General features: G+C 50.2%; 7 protein-coding genes across 7 annotated transcripts; 2 read left to right on the top strand and 5 right to left on the bottom strand.

Moving 5' to 3' along the window:
* Positions 1-356: 356 nt before the first annotated feature.
* Positions 357-1,613, top strand: LTR64_006446 (uncharacterized protein; the record flags this gene model as incomplete). Its single annotated transcript, XM_064900776.1, has 1 exon — positions 357-1,613. The coding sequence occupies one exon, from the start codon at positions 357-359 to the stop codon at positions 1,611-1,613; it is 1,257 nt and encodes a 418-aa protein (XP_064751852.1).
* Positions 1,614-1,918: 305 nt separating this feature from the next.
* Positions 1,919-3,517, bottom strand: LTR64_006445 (uncharacterized protein; the record flags this gene model as incomplete). The annotated part of the gene is made up of 2 exons (XM_064900775.1): positions 1,919-3,333; positions 3,469-3,517. 2 exons carry the CDS (start codon positions 3,515-3,517, stop codon positions 1,919-1,921), a joined length of 1,464 nt encoding a protein of 487 aa, XP_064751851.1.
* An 825-nt stretch (positions 3,518-4,342) lies between these two features.
* Positions 4,343-6,434, bottom strand: LTR64_006444 (uncharacterized protein; the record flags this gene model as incomplete). Its single annotated transcript, XM_064900774.1, has 6 exons — positions 4,343-4,645; positions 4,693-5,295; positions 5,348-5,731; positions 5,783-5,961; positions 6,024-6,128; positions 6,179-6,434. The coding sequence occupies 6 exons, from the start codon at positions 6,432-6,434 to the stop codon at positions 4,343-4,345; spliced, it is 1,830 nt and encodes a 609-aa protein (XP_064751850.1).
* Positions 6,435-7,500: 1,066 nt separating this feature from the next.
* Positions 7,501-9,133, bottom strand: LTR64_006443 (uncharacterized protein; the record flags this gene model as incomplete). Its single annotated transcript, XM_064900773.1, has 3 exons — positions 7,501-7,998; positions 8,151-9,000; positions 9,063-9,133. 3 exons carry the CDS (start codon positions 9,131-9,133, stop codon positions 7,501-7,503), a joined length of 1,419 nt encoding a protein of 472 aa, XP_064751849.1.
* A 561-nt stretch (positions 9,134-9,694) lies between these two features.
* On the top strand, positions 9,695-11,134 carry LTR64_006442 (uncharacterized protein; the record flags this gene model as incomplete). Its single annotated transcript, XM_064900772.1, has 1 exon — positions 9,695-11,134. The coding sequence occupies one exon, from the start codon at positions 9,695-9,697 to the stop codon at positions 11,132-11,134; it is 1,440 nt and encodes a 479-aa protein (XP_064751848.1).
* A 1,737-nt stretch (positions 11,135-12,871) lies between these two features.
* On the bottom strand, positions 12,872-15,047 carry LTR64_006441 (uncharacterized protein; the record flags this gene model as incomplete). Its single annotated transcript, XM_064900771.1, has 4 exons — positions 12,872-13,039; positions 13,090-13,381; positions 13,437-14,315; positions 14,875-15,047. The coding sequence occupies 4 exons, from the start codon at positions 15,045-15,047 to the stop codon at positions 12,872-12,874; spliced, it is 1,512 nt and encodes a 503-aa protein (XP_064751847.1).
* A 946-nt stretch (positions 15,048-15,993) lies between these two features.
* Positions 15,994-16,526, bottom strand: LTR64_006440 (uncharacterized protein; the record flags this gene model as incomplete). Its single annotated transcript, XM_064900770.1, has 2 exons — positions 15,994-16,261; positions 16,282-16,526. 2 exons carry the CDS (start codon positions 16,524-16,526, stop codon positions 15,994-15,996), a joined length of 513 nt encoding a protein of 170 aa, XP_064751846.1.
* Between the last annotated feature and the right edge of the window lie 224 nt (positions 16,527-16,750).

Genomic DNA, 16,750 nt, shown 5'->3' with positions numbered 1-16,750 from the left:
GTACTTTTGCATCATCACCCATGAGCATGAGTAAAACACCTATACCTGCCCGTGAAAATGTAGGATTACAAACTCTTTTGTTTGTGAAGTCCAACTTGTAGAATCTCGCCTGCCTGGGCACACTTGATTGCACAGCCACTCTGCATCAGTTCATTGATCACTACCACTTCCTGACCACCACGTATATTGAACTCTTGATCTCAATTTTCGAATGCTTCCTGAATATCTCTTTTAGCGCACCGTTCTCACGCGACTAAGCCGAAACCCTCAAAATCAAATCACGAACAGTGTCCTGATAGGATTCTATAGGAATCTGTTGAGATCGTGCGGAATTGCTACGCGACAAACAATACGATATGTCCAAGTTCCTCTCGAAGCTGACAGGCGAGAAGGAGCAACGCTCTGATCTTGCGCCTGGGCAAACATCCTTCTCCTCCAACAACCCATACAGCTACACTCAGTCTCAACCTCCAGCCTACCAACCACCTCCAGGTCCGCCACCAGGCTACGGAACCTCGTCTGCCATACACCCAACGCCGGAGAAGAACGACAATCCTCCACCATATCACGACTGGACATCGATACCAGATACAGCACTACTACCGCCACCTCCACCCATCACAAGTGAACACAGTTCGACTTCAAATGCCTCGTACGATGAAGCGGCAGCGGCTCACGCTTGGTGTGCACGGAATCACGTCTACACACCCAAAATACCCAATGTATATCTGATAGAAGCTGTACAAGCAGGAAGGCACGATCTCGACAGACCACCAGGCTTCAACGGCACAATAGACAAAGCCATTCTCACCTCATCGCCAGCCTCATTCGGCACCAATGCCTACGGCACGGTACCAAGCACAGTACTCCGTGTCACCTTTGCATCTGCAAACACCACAACCACTAATCACCCTCAACAAAAATCCTCACTATCTCGCTTCCTTAAACATCCCGCACACCAACTCGCTTCCTCCACCTCCTCTTCCATCCCAGCCGACCAAACCCTCACCACCCTCCTCCCCCTCTACTTCGCCGCAACATCCAACCCCCTCTCACCGCACTTCGCCACCACAAAACCCCACCCCTTCACCATATTCTTCGAAATCACCCCTTTAGCATTTCACTCCCCCGACGCATCAGTGGCAATAGGCTACGTCGCAAAACCCTACCCACCAGGCCGACAACCGGGCTGGCACCGCGCAAGTCTAGCTGTGCATTCTGACGACGGGAATCGGTACGTGAATGATTCTTGGGGTGGGAGGTCGTTTACACAGCCTCTGAGAGTTGGGGAGAGGATCGGGTTGGCTGTGCAGTTTGAGCCTATTCCTGTTGTGGAGGGGGAGAAAAAGGATAGGAGAGGAGTGTTACAGAGTGAGCAGGAAGTACATAGTCCTCTCCCGAAATGTAAGACAAGAGTGTATTTTACGAGGAATGGAGCGGTAGAGGGGAGTTGGGAGATGGATGAGGAGAGGGATGCGGAACGGGACGAGGGTGTGGCTGGATTGCAAGGGGAGAGTGATTTGTATGCTGCGGTGGGGATGTTTGGTAATTTTGATGTTGAGATTAGGTTCTTTGCTCAGGGGGAGGGATTTATTGCGCGGCCGTCGATATAAGATGTGGATAGGTACTGCCTCGCTTTAGAAAACGAATGATAGTGATATCCTTGTGCAAGGGACGAGTCCAGCGTTCAATTGACGGTCAAGGCAAGACTGTGAATGCAATTGTGATTTGTGTTTGCTGCTGCTACCTCTAAGCATTTTTAAACAAGTTACCTACCCAGGATTGTTCTCTGGAATATGTCGCCTGCGCCAGAGGAAATGCCGCGACTGAGATCTGACACTAATGCCCATCGCCATTGTTGTCAGGCACATGTACAGGTTTCCACGAATGTCTCCATGTCAACGACAACCACCTAATCTCACAACTCCTGCTTATGAAGCGCATACCTCGTCGTGGCTCCACCTTGCGGCCTAAGTCTATACATCTTCAAACTATGCCTAGGCACACTCACCGAAAGCTCCGGCTTCTGGGGCGTAAGACTGCCGACCTGCTTCCCCAACAGCCTCTCATCGTTATTGTCCAAGCCCTCCCTGTACGAGGTCTGTGTAGAGTTGTACCACTCCTTCCGATGTTTGTACAAGTCACCAGCAAGGATCTTCTTGGCCTGGCGTTCGTCCATCCTATCAGCCCAGAGGTCATGTACGGTGTACTCGAGCTTGACTTGTGGCGCTGAACCCTCGGGACCTTCGTGGACGAAGATCTCGTCGAGGTTGGTGGTGATAGTGAGTTCTTCGTCTGCGGCGTTGAGGAGGATGAGGAGCTGGTCGTGTGGATATAGTGGTCCGCTCCAGATCTGGACTTCCCCTTGGCCATATTTGTCCTTCTTGACATTGAGGTCTTGTCTTACTCGTAATGCGGAGCGGCCCAGTGGGTCTTGGCTGACGGCGATGACAGCTGGGTTGTTAAGAATGGCGAGGGTCTTGGGAGTGAGTTTTCGTAGGTCGGCTCCGATGAGGAGGGTAGATTTGAGGGCGCACCACATTGAGAAGTGAACGATGTACTCATCGTCGCTCATTCCTCCGAGACCGACCTCGAGCATGTCTAGGTCGTTCCAGCCTCCTGGAGCACCACGGTCAACATAGGGAGCGACCTTGTTGATGATGTTCATAACGGAGCAATGTGTGCCAGGAGCTACACAGTGAGGATCTGCCGGGTTAGTGCACGAGCAAAGTGTATCAGGTCGGTTGAAGTGATCGTATATATCTCCAGAGACTCGCCATGAATTGGCTATGGACATTCCCCAGGTGTGAACATAGTCCTCGCCCCAATTGCAAAGGCTGTAGACGATCGGCCTGTCGGTAGCATTGAGTGCTTTGGCCATAGCATTGAAGCGGTCAAAGGAGAGCTTTGGCGTTCCGAACCGGCCCATATGGTAGCAGTTGTCGTACTTAAGGTAGTCCACGTCCCAGGAGGCATAGGTCGTAGCATCCTCAACCTCGTGGTCGAGCGAGCCCTCAAATTTGGCGCAGGTCATTTCTCCTGCGCTCGAGTACATGCCGTATAGCATTCCCATGTCGTGGATCATGTCGGCAACGTACTTCATGCCATTGGGAAACTTCTTTTCGTCGTGCCTAATATAGCCATCTGCACCTCTTTCACTCTGCCAGCAATCGTCCAATACCACATATTGATAGCCCACGTCGCGGAGTCCGCTATCTAGCAGCACCTTGGCAGTATCGAGGAGGAGGTCTTGTGACACATCACAGCCCAGGGAGTTCCAGTTGTTCCAACCCATCTGAGGGGTTCTTGCGACGCCATTGTTGATGGCATAAGCTGGTCCAGCCAGCAGCAGTGGGAGGGAAACTAACAGCAGCATCATCACAAATGCACAGAGGAAGGGGATGAGAGTTCAGCCAGGAAGTTCTACAGCATTGAAGCGGACCTTGAGTTGAAATACCTCTAGCTTACAGTCCTGCTGTCGATCATAAGCAGTACTGTCTTCCAACATAGTAGACATATCGACAAGTTGCGTAGTATTCCTCGGTGCACCTCATCGAGAGGCGGAGAACTTATCGCTCGCACCTACGACGCGTGATGGGTCTGCGAGTCGCATTTAGTCTTGCAGAAAGTATCGAACGGAGGGCAGGAAATCAAAGCCGACTGTGCATAGCGACACAACTTTGTCCATCTGGGAAGAGGAGAGCGGAAATCGGTGGAGTTCAAAGTTTGGGTTCGCTCTCTCCACCGGTTTCCCGCCTGTTTTCCGCCCAGCAGCAGCCGAGCACCATAGAGCTCGTGATCGCTTTCCTCGACCACTGACATCACGTAAGCAGAACTTAGCTGAAGGACATTTCCCTTACCCATGCGACAATCGATATTACAAGCATAGCATTCATCCGGAGAAAGACTTGTCGAGGCGACCGATGATTGTGCCATCCTTTCGAGGTCATGTGTACCTCCCGTACTCTTCACAAGTTCACTCTCGATGGTGTCCACTAGCCTCAAAGAACACTCCCGCAATTTGCCCTGCAAAGATTGTACGACCATGTCTAGTAACACTTTCGGTATTATGAGCAGTAGATGGTGGCGGGAGAAGTGCATCGACGTAGAGCTATTGGGAATGTTGTGGCATTGCTCGAAGGCTGCTATGACAGTATTGCAAGAGAATCACGAGGACAGAACAATTGGGGTTGACACAATGAAGTAGATTGTTCCATACAGCAAAAGAGTACCAGTACTATGTAGCAGACCATAACCCATAAGACAATATCAATCCAAGACCAATATGCGTATAGACCTTTCGTACCAGGACCTTGCGGAAACGTGCCAAATCGTAATCTCCTCAATTGTGAGTCCTGAGATAATCCGTGACGGCAGGACCAATGCTAGGACGCCTCTGCTGTCCCTCGGCCACAACACTCGAACGCCTTTGAGCCGCTGCCTCCTCTGATCGACCGTGGCTCGCAAGAACATTTGTAACAGAGGGGACCATCGACGGTCGTCGAGGTGGTCGACCATCCACCGAGTAACGTACTGCAAGGTCATTCTGATCGTGTTCATCGAACGCGTCGATCTGCGTAGTAGCGAATTTTCTAGCAGAGACCTTCTTGGCAAACAGAATGTCCAGCTCGTGGAAGGTGCGGTCCTGCTGCTTGTTAGTACTATTCAATGAGTGTATGCAAAAACACGTACCTTAGTCTCTGGCAATCTGAAGTACGCCCAGACGAAAACAGCCGCTGCGCAGAAACCCCAGACAAAACCAGTATAGCCACGGAAGTTCCAAGCCGTTGGGTTCACCATGTAGTTGTTCAAGGTGCCACCAATGACACCGGTGATATTCGAGACGTTTCGGGCAAGACACACCGTCTTCTGGCGCAGACGAGTAGAGCCGATCTCGGCAGGAAGTGCCCAGCCAAGCTGACCAGCAGAGAGCTGAAAGGTGAACGTCCAGACCAGAGTCAAGATGGCTTGGACCCAGGCGACCTCCCTTCGTGATGTCCAAACGTTGAGGATACCAATCAGGAAGAGCTCGATCGCCATGGCAAACATACCCCAGACATAGATGGTGCGTCGACCAAATCGAGGCATGAGAATGAACCAATTGCAAAAGCAGGCGAACAAGGCCAATGCATTGGCACCCCAGCCTAGAGAGTAAGCTGCGTCGACATCAAGACCGACTTGTTGGAAGAAATAGGTGCTAGCGTATGCGAAAACAAGTCCACACACGAGTTGTCCACCGAAGCAGACACAAGCAATTTCCGTTCGGCGAAGCTCGAAGCCTTTGAAGCAGTCGTACTGTGATAATGTGTTAGTCTTCATGGTGCCTGCCATATTCGGTCAAACTTACATAGGAAGTTCCCACAGAGAGCTGTTCCTCAAGATTGTTGGTGTAAACAATAGTAGCTAACGTCTTCTTGGGATCTTGACCACCTTCGCCTGACTGTAGTCGTCTGATCGAGCGCTCGGCTTCCTCGAGTCTGTTCTTGCGAACCAGGTGCCAGGGTGATTCGGGTGCAAAGTAGACTGCTGGGATCAAGAAGCATGGCCAGATCCACTGGAGGGCATATGGAATTCTGTAGCCCCATGCATCTAGCCGATGAACGAAGCCTCGGAGAACGCCAGCGCTGATAAACTGGCCAATGATGAAACACATATTGGTCCACGAAGTCATGTAAACACGAAGCTGCACAGGCAGCACTTCCGATGCATAGGCAGGTGAGGTGGTCGCAAACTGTGACCGTCAGTGATAGCTCTTCGAGGGTAGATGTTGAGCGATACTTACAATGCCCCACTCAAAGCCAAGTAGAATCTGTCCGACAAGCAGTACTTCTTTAGTTGGTGCAAAGAAGACGATGAAAAGGAAGCAGGTCATGACGCAGAGAGTGTACAGAAGGACTTTGCGAGGGCCGAACGCGGTGACAAGCCAACCGTTCAAGATGGTACCAAAGATTGAGCCAATGCCTAGTATGGTCAGATCATGATCGTGTCGATGGGTACTTGCTGTTCGCCTGGGAGCGACTCACCAGCGCCTTGTCCGAGACCAGTCTGCCACGCAGCTGTTAACGAGTAGCCAGAAGGTGTCTGTTCTGTCACAGGCACGGGATTCCCATATTTGATTTGAAAAGATGCTGGTTTTTGGTCAGCCATTGATGCACTTGGTGAATCTCTTGCGACGTACGATATGCGTAAAAGTTGCCTAGAAGGTTCGTGTCGTATCCTTCCATAATCACACAGCAGGAGATAATCAAGCACCACATGATGGCCTTCCTGTAGATCTTGATCGCTTGAGGGATTGTCATATGCTTCTCGTCGATGGCAATATCCTGCGCAACCACACTGAGCTTGCGATCACCCCATTTCTCCTCGCGCCAATTGCGCTCAAAGTTGCCATTAGCTTCGACATGTTCAATGTCATGGTTGGTCTTCTCTGCCATGGTTGCAGCTTTGAATCGTCCCAGTGGTTTGAGGTCTGATTGTGTATCGCGCGATGAGCGTGCTGGAATAAAGGAGTGCAAGGAGAACGCGGTGCGATCGAGACATATATACATATTTCTTTCGTCGTTGTGCCCTGTTCATCAACTGGTCTCGAATGGCTTCGATCAGCCAACTTTGATATTTGCGGAGTCCTGCACGCGGATCGACAGTGGATTGCGGAGTAACTCGTTCGAATTCCCAGATGCTAGCACACGTCCTCTATTGGACTGCTGGCGGAGATCAAGCATCACGAGTCGCAATACCAAGATCTGAAGCTGAAATGGTTCTCCTGAACGTTCGGAATACGGTCTTGCTCACGTCGTAACAAGTCTGACCGAGACTTGCGCCGCAAGTGGTTACCCTTACAGCAGAAGAGTTACACTATGCCAAGGTTTGCCGAATGTCATCTCTGTAGAATGTCATTTAATGGTGAATAGACGCTAGCGGCGCCTTTATTGTCGGCTTTGGAAGTCTTTGATTGGCCACGTGCTCCTTCACAATTCATGCACTCCGAGAAGGGTTTATTCTCCGCACCTCCGCACTGAGCTGGGAACTGGGAGCTGGACCACAAGCTTCACGTACGTGTGCCATTGTAGCACACGACGAATGTTTGTTCGCGCTAGTAAGACTCATTCGGCTATCGAAGTGGTAGCACCAGTGCTCTATGGCGCCGCAATCCGCAAAGGTCAGCTATTGCCTAGCTCAATAGTGATCTCGTAACGGACACTCTGGAAGCCAAGTGGCAGAATGATGGTGAAAACGTATCGACAAGCGTGCTGTGCTAGTAGTGCACAGAAGCTGGAATGTTGGTGAACAGTAATCAAATGGTCGGAAAACTAAAACTAGCTTCTTCATCTGGTCGGCTACTGTCGTGCGTAAACTCGAGTCCTCTTCTTGTCAAGCAGCAATATGCCGAGCTGGAATCAGGAGATATTATTCTTGCTTCCGTCTGGATCACATAGGCCAAAGATTGGATAGTAGTACGTTATGGAGCACTGATCTGCCGTACAGAAGAAGCAGAACTTCTCATAGCTGGTAGGGACTAAAGCCGAGATCAGTCATACTCCAAGGCTGCAAATCAGCAAGCTCATCTTTCTTCTCCCCCATAGGCTTTGCAAACTCGAACAAGAATTGCAGCATCCATTTGTCCATTCTGAAAGACGACTCTTTACTCTTCTCGCATGCCTTGTGGAACTCCCTGAAACGAGTAAAACATACATCGAGTGTAGGCCAGAAGGTTTGTAATTTCGACAGTATCTCAAAATTACATTCGAGTCGATATCTTGCGGCTTTGATCTGCGCTTCGTCTTGGTCGAACAGCAGTATATGGAGCTGGACTGTTGATGCGATAACGAGGACATGGCCGACCATGGTGTAGTAAACCTCACAACCAGGTACCGCGTATGCCTGATAGAGGATCTTACAGAGAGCAGAGGAGTGCATCCGACACTTTTCGGCATAGTAGCTGGTATGCGAAGCCGCTTCGGAGGAGTCTTCGTGCAGATACTGGTAGTAAAGCAGGACCTGTGTGCTTGTCAGTCACACCACTGGAACAGCTGACCCCGATGGGTTCTTACAGCAAAATGGTAATATCCTAAGTAAATTGAGACAAAAAAATAACCAAGTCCAAGATCGGCCCAGTACTGTAAGTTCTCAGGCGTGTCCTTCAAACGCACCGGTAGATTCGCATACCAACCCTCTAGTTTTCCCGTCAGGGCGTTCACACTGTTCTCAAATTCGAAGCTGAATGGCTGATTGGCCACTGCTCCTCGATTGAGTTCACTGACTTCGGAGAAGATGGCATTCAGTTTGATCACCTGTGTCAGCAACGAGCCCGTGGATTGCTGCATCGTGGTTGGACTGGGTAAATCACAGTCGTCACGCCTCATTTCAAGGAATGTAGTCTCTTCTACTGGATACGGAACATTGTCCCGAGGTGCCATTGATCGTGGCAAGCCGACTCCGTTTGACGACCAGACATCGATCATGCATAAAGACCACCAAATCCTGGTATTAACTTCCTGTTCGAGTTGAGTGCTCACGAGCATGTTCGGCAGATCGAGAAGCAGTGCTAGACGACACGCGACGCTATAGTAGAGCGATTCGGAGAGGGCCTCACCTTCAGTGATGACATATGCACCAAGTAGAACACAAGTCTGAACAGTAGACACTGAGATGTCTCGTAGGTCGAGCAGCTTCTCAGCGTCCCTAGCATACTGCCTGCCGCGTATTCGAGGATCAATTCCAGCAAAGTATACGTCGTTGGAGAACCTTGCCGAAAGGCTGATGATAGACAAGAGGATGACTCTCGGGACCACGCTATTCCTGGTGTCTTCCATCAAGCTGGGTTTATGAAAGAGCGAGTGGAAGGTATCGTGAACATATTGAAAGTACAACTCGACTAGCTCCTCACATAGTGCTTGGGGTGGGAGTTCCACGCTTGACGAGGCGGTCGATGGCCATCGGACGACGTCCGCTCCGTCACCATTTGCTGTAGAAGAAGTTTCTTGCCAGAGAAGCTCGGGACTATTGACACCGTTATTTGTATTGGTAAAGGAGCATTGGACTTTCTTTTTGTCGCAGTATACGCATGCTTGACCTGGTTGCCTTGCTCCACACTTTCGTCTTCGACTCCTGGGAAGCCAAGATCAGCGTCCATGCAGGCAAGAGGCAGGAGCTATCTACCGGCACGCGACACATGCTGTAGAAGGTCGCATATTCGCTGACCTCTAGCACAATCATACACTAGGGGACGAGACGTGACGACAAACGCAAGACATTGAGGAGTAGAGGGTTCAGTTGCAAAACCGAGTGCCAGAGTCGAAGGATGTGTGAAACAAGCAGCGACGATGAGAAGCTGATGACCGTGAAGTCTTGTTAGCTCCCAAGGCCATTGTACTGGGATGCCTCAGGGTCGCAAGTGCTTAGACACGCACCTGACTTGAATCTTAGGCTTGCTTATCCTAATTAGTACTAGTTGGCCCATCAATCTTTGTGAGGAGATTTTCCAGCTTTGACTTCATTCGCTCCGCCATGATCTGCGAAGGCCTTCAAGCCGAACCTTGACGTCTCAACTTCTCACACAATGCTGACGTTCATCTGGGCATCCCAACTGCAATGTTGTGAGCCACGTAGCCAGCATCGAAGGAGGCTATGGTCATGTCACGAAATCTGACCAAAACTTGAATTTCAACTCCCATTCGACACTTTGGACGCCATTATGGACGACGAGCTCGATCGTATAGCCTCGCTGGCAAGCAACAATCCTGCTATGACCGCGCCAGCAAGCTCTTTCCTGCCACCACCACCAGACCATCTTCTCAACAGACAGCGAAGCAGCAATGCCACTGATGCAGCCTCTCAGGACCAAATTGTCTCTTCGACCATCGCAAATGGCACCGCCAAGGTCACTTCCTACCGTTCAATATCGAAGTACGATAAAGGTTGGCGTCGTGTCGTGCGCCATTTCAGCCCATCCTGGTTCAGTGTCACGATGGGCACGGGTGTGGTTTCCTTGCTTCTTATCAAGATACCTTTTCAAGCTGACTGGCTATATTGGTTGTCCGTAATGTTCTTTGTCCTTAACCTGATCATCTTCAGTCTGGCTGCTATTACCTCGATCATTCGCTACACAGTCTATCCTGAGATATGGAATGTCATGATCCACGACCCAAATAATTCGCTTTTCTTGGGAACGATCCCCATGGGCTTTGCCACACTGATCTCATCCTTGATCTTCCTGTGCGTCCCTTACTGGGGTCCGTGGGCAACATATCTCGCCTGGGGACTGTGGATGCTTGACAGTATCGCCTCCATCGCAGTCACTGTGTCACTCTCCTTCATCCTAATCAGCCAGACTCACCTGCAATCACTAGACCGCATCACCGCAGCCCAGCTCCTCCCCATCGCCGCCACGATCGTCGCGTCCGGCACAGGCGCAGGAGTCAGCCACGCCCTGCTCAACCACGCCCACCAACCACGTTACGCCCTCGCCACCACCATAGCCAGCTACATAATGTGGGGCATGTCCACGCCCTTCGCCCTCGTCACCCTAGTAATCTACTACCAACGCCTCGCCGTCCACAAACTCCCACCCCGCGAAATCATCGTCTCCTCCTTCCTACCCCTAGGCCCCCTCGGCATGGGCGGCTACACAATCACCTACCTCGGCAGCACCGCCCGCCACATCCTCCCCCACGTCCCGCCCTTCCTCACCCACGTCACCACAGCAAGCGACATCATCTACATCCTCGGCATCTTCACCGCCCTAATCATGTGGTCCTTCGGCATCGTCTGGTTTGTCTACGCCCTCGCCGCAATCTACAGCTGTGGCTCCTTCCCCTTCAACATGGGCTGGTGGGGTTTCACCTTCCCGCTCGGCGTCTTTGCCATCTCGACTATTCAGCTTGGCATTGAGTTTCCGAGCTTGTTCTTTAGGGTGTTGGGGACGGTGTTCAGTGTGATGGTGATTATGCTGTGGGTGGTGGTGTTTAGTGGGACGGTCAGGGGAGCGTGGAGAGGCCATTTATTCTATGCGCCGTGTTTGAAGAATTTGCCGAGGGAGGCGAGGCGTGGTGCTTGTGTGAAGAGGGACAGTGTTGAGAAGGAGGAGGTGAGGGAGAAGACAAAAAATGAAGGGGATTTAGAGAAGGGAATATAAGTGTATTATAGGTGTGAAAAATGTTCAAAAGCCATGTGAATGATATATGGAACATATATTGTACCAGCAGCAGCCTGCCAGTGCACTGAATTAGAACTTGTCATGAACCTCTTCCTTTTTGACATCTACGATGTTCTCGGGATGTGTCTGGGTTACAGGCACCCACTTGCTATGTTGACGAGACCCGAAGAATTGGGCTCTCGAGCTGGGAAGCTTCAAGTACAATCTTTGATCTACGTACTGCAATCACAATTCAGAGAAGCCTATGCTCGCATGCAGGCCCTTTCATACACGCCTCGTGCGAATACCTGGCACGTTTGTTCTTGACTGCAGTACGAAGGCGTCTCTGTGAGAACAAAGAGCGTGCCAAGGATGCACGATCGGTGAACCCGACAAAGCAAGCCTGGAAAAACGTCCGCTCAGGCCACTCTTGCTCTTCCCCACATGCGGAAATGTGGGGTTGGCGGTTTGTGGGTTTCGCGCTTCAACAGCACGAATCTGACGCGTCGGTGCTTGTGGGATGTAGGAGCTTCGGATTTATTCGGAGGCACTCTCTTGGTGTTGTTCGTAAGATCATTACGCGAGCGTTGTGATGAGCCTCAGGTAAACGAAGTCTTCGTGTGAGTAGAAGCACTTTGAAGATTGCAGGTGCAAAGTCCATTGCCTAGGCACGCGTCCGAGTTAGACAAGGACTATCGCACCGAACGTCGAGCATAACGATGTGTTCGATCTAGTTGCAAGACGGTCGAGGCGCCGGAGGAGTCATCTCGGTTAGAGTGATCGTGTCTGAAAGAGGTGATCTTTCAAAGAGCTGATAATGCTCTAGGGTACAAACGAGCATGCGAGTATGTATATCGAATGCGCTAGTCCTGCCTTCTAGTAAGCTGTGCATTAGGGAAAGGAATGAATGTAGGCTGTCAAAAGTCGATAGATGAGGGAAAAAGAGCGCGGAGCATATAGGCCGGAGAATCGCTTACAGAGCTCTTTCCAACTACTAACGAAGAGGTATGTGCCTCAGGCAGGAGCATGCCCCAGAATGTTCAACTGCCATGCATCGAGTCGATCATGCAAGCACCTGCTGTGTAACATGCAGTGTAACACGACTAGTCAACTCGCGCCACGTTCTAGAGAGCAAGGGCTGATGCATGGAAGGAATGTCGTGTTACTCGACCCTGCCCGTGCTGGAGAGTGGATGCAGCTTATTGTGTAACCACATCCGGATAATTTTTGCAAGCATCAATTCACTATAGCTTTCAGTTGTTTGTTCGAGGGCCGAACAATGTAGCTGTAATTATGATAAGGTCGTCGTTCGTTCATTCATTCATTCGTGCTTACAATAGCGCCGCCCATATCGACATCCGAATCCTGACCGGCCCACACGCCACCTGAACGCCTTTTAAGGAACACCAAAACATGCGAGGAAAAGACGTCGCCACTCCGTCGTACAAAATCATCATGTGAGCATCTGCATGCCCTTTTGTCAGGTCACCTGTTGTTCTTCATAATCTAATGAAGACAATAGCCACCCGGTGGCTTGACCTGCAGCCATAAATGCAAAATACCATCACCGATAGCTTTTAAAGCAACGAGCCGCCCTCATCAAGTGTCATTTTGACCCCCTGAAGCCATTAGTTGCTTTTGGTCACACGTGCAAGTCGTCGAGAAGAGGAATAGATAAGCCGCCGAACATGGAACCGGACCCAGAACGCCCTGCCAGCAGGGAAAAAAGTCGAGACATTATGCTGCAATCGCTTGTGTAGACGCAAAATCGTGGGTCAAAGGTGTCTTCTCTAGGAAGGCTTTTTCATCGTAGTAGTTGTAGATGTGTCGTTCGTTATGCTTGTTCTGCCTGACCATACGCTCAGAATCAGATGCGTCAGCACCAGCTCGTGAGCCCCACGTAGTCTATGATAGTGGTCAGTTGGTAGCCTTGTAAAGAATGAACGAGCACTTACCTCATGTAGCGTGAAGCCCGCATGCAGCTTGATGACACCGTGGTACCAACCGAACGCAACGGATATTGGCAAGAGTAAGATGTCGACAGGAAAGCGGATGAAGTGAGTGATGAGCTTGATGAACTTGGAGAAGGCCATCATGGCGCCCAAGACAAAATAAGCCTGGTGCTTCTCCTGGCGCTGCCAATCATAGGTCCCAAGGTAGAGAAACAGCCACAATGCAAGGTCGCCGATAAGTGCTGGAGGCGACAATGTGGTAAGCTGAACAGCATAGGTACTCCATGGCTGGTTCCTATCGCGTCAATTAGCGCCGTGGGATGCTTGAAGAGGCAAAGTGTGATACTTACGTCCAAACGTGACGTTCAATCACAAGGCTTGTGAGATTGCTGCGATAGTTGCTCCTGGCCCAGCGAAGACACTGTTTAAGGAATTTTGGATTGTCCTCTAAGGTGGTCTGAACCTCACATTCAGGGTGATACTGCATATAATTCTGCCAACCATGTGAGAGAAGCCATCGAGTAATAAAGTTGTCGTCATCCGCATTTAGTTGATACTGGCCAGACATACCCCATCTTTCATCCGTGAACCCATTGGTAAAAGCGGGGTCCTTGAGAATTTCTGTTCGATATGCAACAGTCCTTCCAGAGAGACAGGGCATGCCACCATCAATCCTTGTCATCGCAGCACAGTCGAAATTCCGCCTTTCAAGATAGAGAGCTCCCAGAAAATTCCATATTCTTTGTGACGAGTTCGGCTTCTCCGCACGACGAAGGCGTTGGCATGTGACAACGCCACCATACCTCGCTTTTGCATCTTCGAAGGGAGCCAGGAGCCACTGCAAGGTCTTTCGTGGCCAGTCGACATCGTCGTCGGCGAAGACGATAATTGGTGTGGTAACTTCGGGGACCGCCCTTGCCATTTGGCGTCGCTTGTTGGCCTGTTTCACAGACATGCATCTAAGCCGTCCGTGATCACTGGCAGGCATCTTGGCAAGCAATTCCTGTGCCTTATGCAAGTTATCATCTATGGTGACCAGGATGAGTTGCTTAGGTTCATTTTTGAGTATCGACTGGATCGTTCTCTCCAGTTCAATTCCCTCGCCATCCAATGTTGGCAGAATGACTGTGACATCTGACGGGTGAAGAGTTGGATTTTCCGGAATAGGTATTGGCTTGAACGTCCAGAACAAAAACAGGTTAACCACCAGTCGAAGATATCTGTAAACACTAATGTCACAGTCAGTATATATGCAAAATTTGGACGTTGTGTAGTGACCTACAATACGAACACAAATACACAAAACCATGTTGAAGAAGCCATCCCGATAAGGAGGTGTTCAATAGGGGTGTATACAGGCAGACACAGATGAGGTAAAGACTGTCAGGTAGCCTCGCGTCGATCAGCTGGTACTGGAGTATCCAGGTTGATCAATCACATTCGAAATCTGGCCGTAAGAGTTGAACGACTGTATAGGGTGGATCCGGGGAAGGAGGATGGACAAGAATTAGTTGTGTTGAAAATGATTAGAAAACCAAAGCTTCTTTATGTATCAAAGAACAGGAGCGGGAGTCCGAGAGAAATGCAAACTAAAGGTTAATCGTTGATAGTCGATGCAGGACCTTGTGCCCGTGCCTCATGCACTCTGCAGCCAGGGCCTGATTAATGCAAATGGGTGAGCACAATAGTATGGAGCAATTGTAGGAACAGAATGTGAAAACACCGAATGTATGCAGTATAAGACGGGAATGGTATGACATCGTTTCCCATCACGGCCCTATCACGTACCTGGCGGCTATAGGTTCGTCTTGTGAGTTCAAGCTGCAGATGGCAAAGAGCTTGGTGCGTGTGAGCAACATCAAACGTGGAGTGAAGAAATGTTGTGATGGTTGATTGGAGAGTCTTCCAGCCGTCTTTGCAAGGGCGAGATCAGTATGGGCGCTGTTTTGGGCGCTTCGCATAAGCTGGCGTAAGACAGCGGAGAGTGACTCCAACATGTTCAACGATAGAGGGCAGCTCGCAAACAAAGCTCGAGAGATGGTGTTGCTCGGTGGCTGGGTGGAGAGGGCACGAAAATGCAATATGTGTTTTCAAGCGCCAGAAATGGACTCCATCGTGGAAAGTTCGACGTTATAGAAAAGGTCAAGCTCTGACTGGAGAACGATAGGCCTGGCATGCAGGCGCAGTGAGCCAAACGAGATGAGCTTGGCTAAGCTCGAGCACAGCACCTGAGCCTATCCATGTTGGGTTAATCCACAACGCCACCGAACTTGTCCCTTCTTTGACTTCGCTATCTCGATGGGTTGTGCAAGAGAGCTTTGCTTTCGTTAATTTCTCACAAAAAATGTCCAGCGAAACAGCGACACGTACCATGACTAAATACGAATACTCCATTTTCTGGTTGGAGTGTTCACTCGTCCATCCTACTGGTCCTGGTGATTCGAGATTGAAGGATGTCTAGCACGTGCGAACCATGAGTAAAAGAGATCAACACCGTATGTGTTGCCGTCTGTCCAGACACTCGCTCCACTATTCTCCATCTCACTACTTCTCATGGAGACACATCGAGAACTATCGACGAGTGCTACACTCAAAGAATTCAGCAAGGACTTCTTCAAAGCTGTTGCTCGTGGTTCATTATCTTTCTAGTAGACTTGCTTGTCTGACTTGGTCATAGACTACTGTTCTGAGCTGGTCGGCTCAAGACCGTTATGTATACAATGTCTCTTGCTGTAATAAGTGTGGTCGCAATCTCGCAATGCAGAGACTGGGAAACAGAAGCTGCTCCCAAAATGTTGGGCTATCTGACGTGTACTATGCTTCAAAGCTTTGCAGAAGAACTGGCATCACGTAGTCATAACGTTGAGTCTGTCATCGACCAAGCACCAGGATCATCAGATGCGAGATTTAGTTTCTCTGGTGTGATCGCACACCTTCATCCTTCGCTAGGTCCGAGTTGTAGTACAGGGTCCAAACCACCTTGGGAACTGTGTCAAAACTTAAAGCACCGAATGGCGCAATCGCGCTGACAGGTGACACCTCATCACGGCTGATTCCGTGTCCATACGGGGACGGGTGGCTGTGATACCCCAGTGATTGCCATGGCACAACAACCTCTTTCGGCGAGAGGTCTATCGTTGAACCAGAAACCTCGACTCCAAGATGCTTGGTTGTCCTAGAAGGTCCGCAACAGACAAGTCAGGTAGAGCCAGTATCCCGAAATAGCGAGTTTCAATGTTGATCTTAGCTGGCTGAGCACGAGAGATTGCAGCTTCCAAGAATACAAGGGCATGTTGTTTCCTGATCAGGATTTGAGCTTCGAATAAGCGAAACAAGTCGATACTCACTTTCTCATAGACGGCGTTCGTAGGGTTGATACAACCGATATGCATATGGTCGTTCTCCGTTAGTGTAGTCAATTGTTTGACTGAAGAAGGCATAGTGGTTTGCCGTGATTTCATCGAGCTTGCTCCACATCTTCGCGGTCCTGCAGCTTCAGGCGTAAACCTAGGCGTTGGATCGGCTGAATCTACCACGTACACCCCTGTTGATTTCGTGACCCCAAATGCTTGCCTAGAGTGTCAAGGTAAGTTCAGAAAATGGTAACCGCGCACAAGGGTAACCGCGCACTCCACTGAATGCAACACCTAACTTTGATCGCATT

Source organism: Lithohypha guttulata (genome assembly GCF_036872675.1).
Source record: "Lithohypha guttulata strain CCFEE 5908 chromosome Unknown scaffold_5, whole genome shotgun sequence".
NCBI lineage: Eukaryota > Fungi > Ascomycota > Eurotiomycetes > Chaetothyriales > Trichomeriaceae > Lithohypha > Lithohypha guttulata.
Note: the sequence above shows the minus strand (reverse complement) of the source record. Positions and strands in the feature narration are given on the sequence as shown.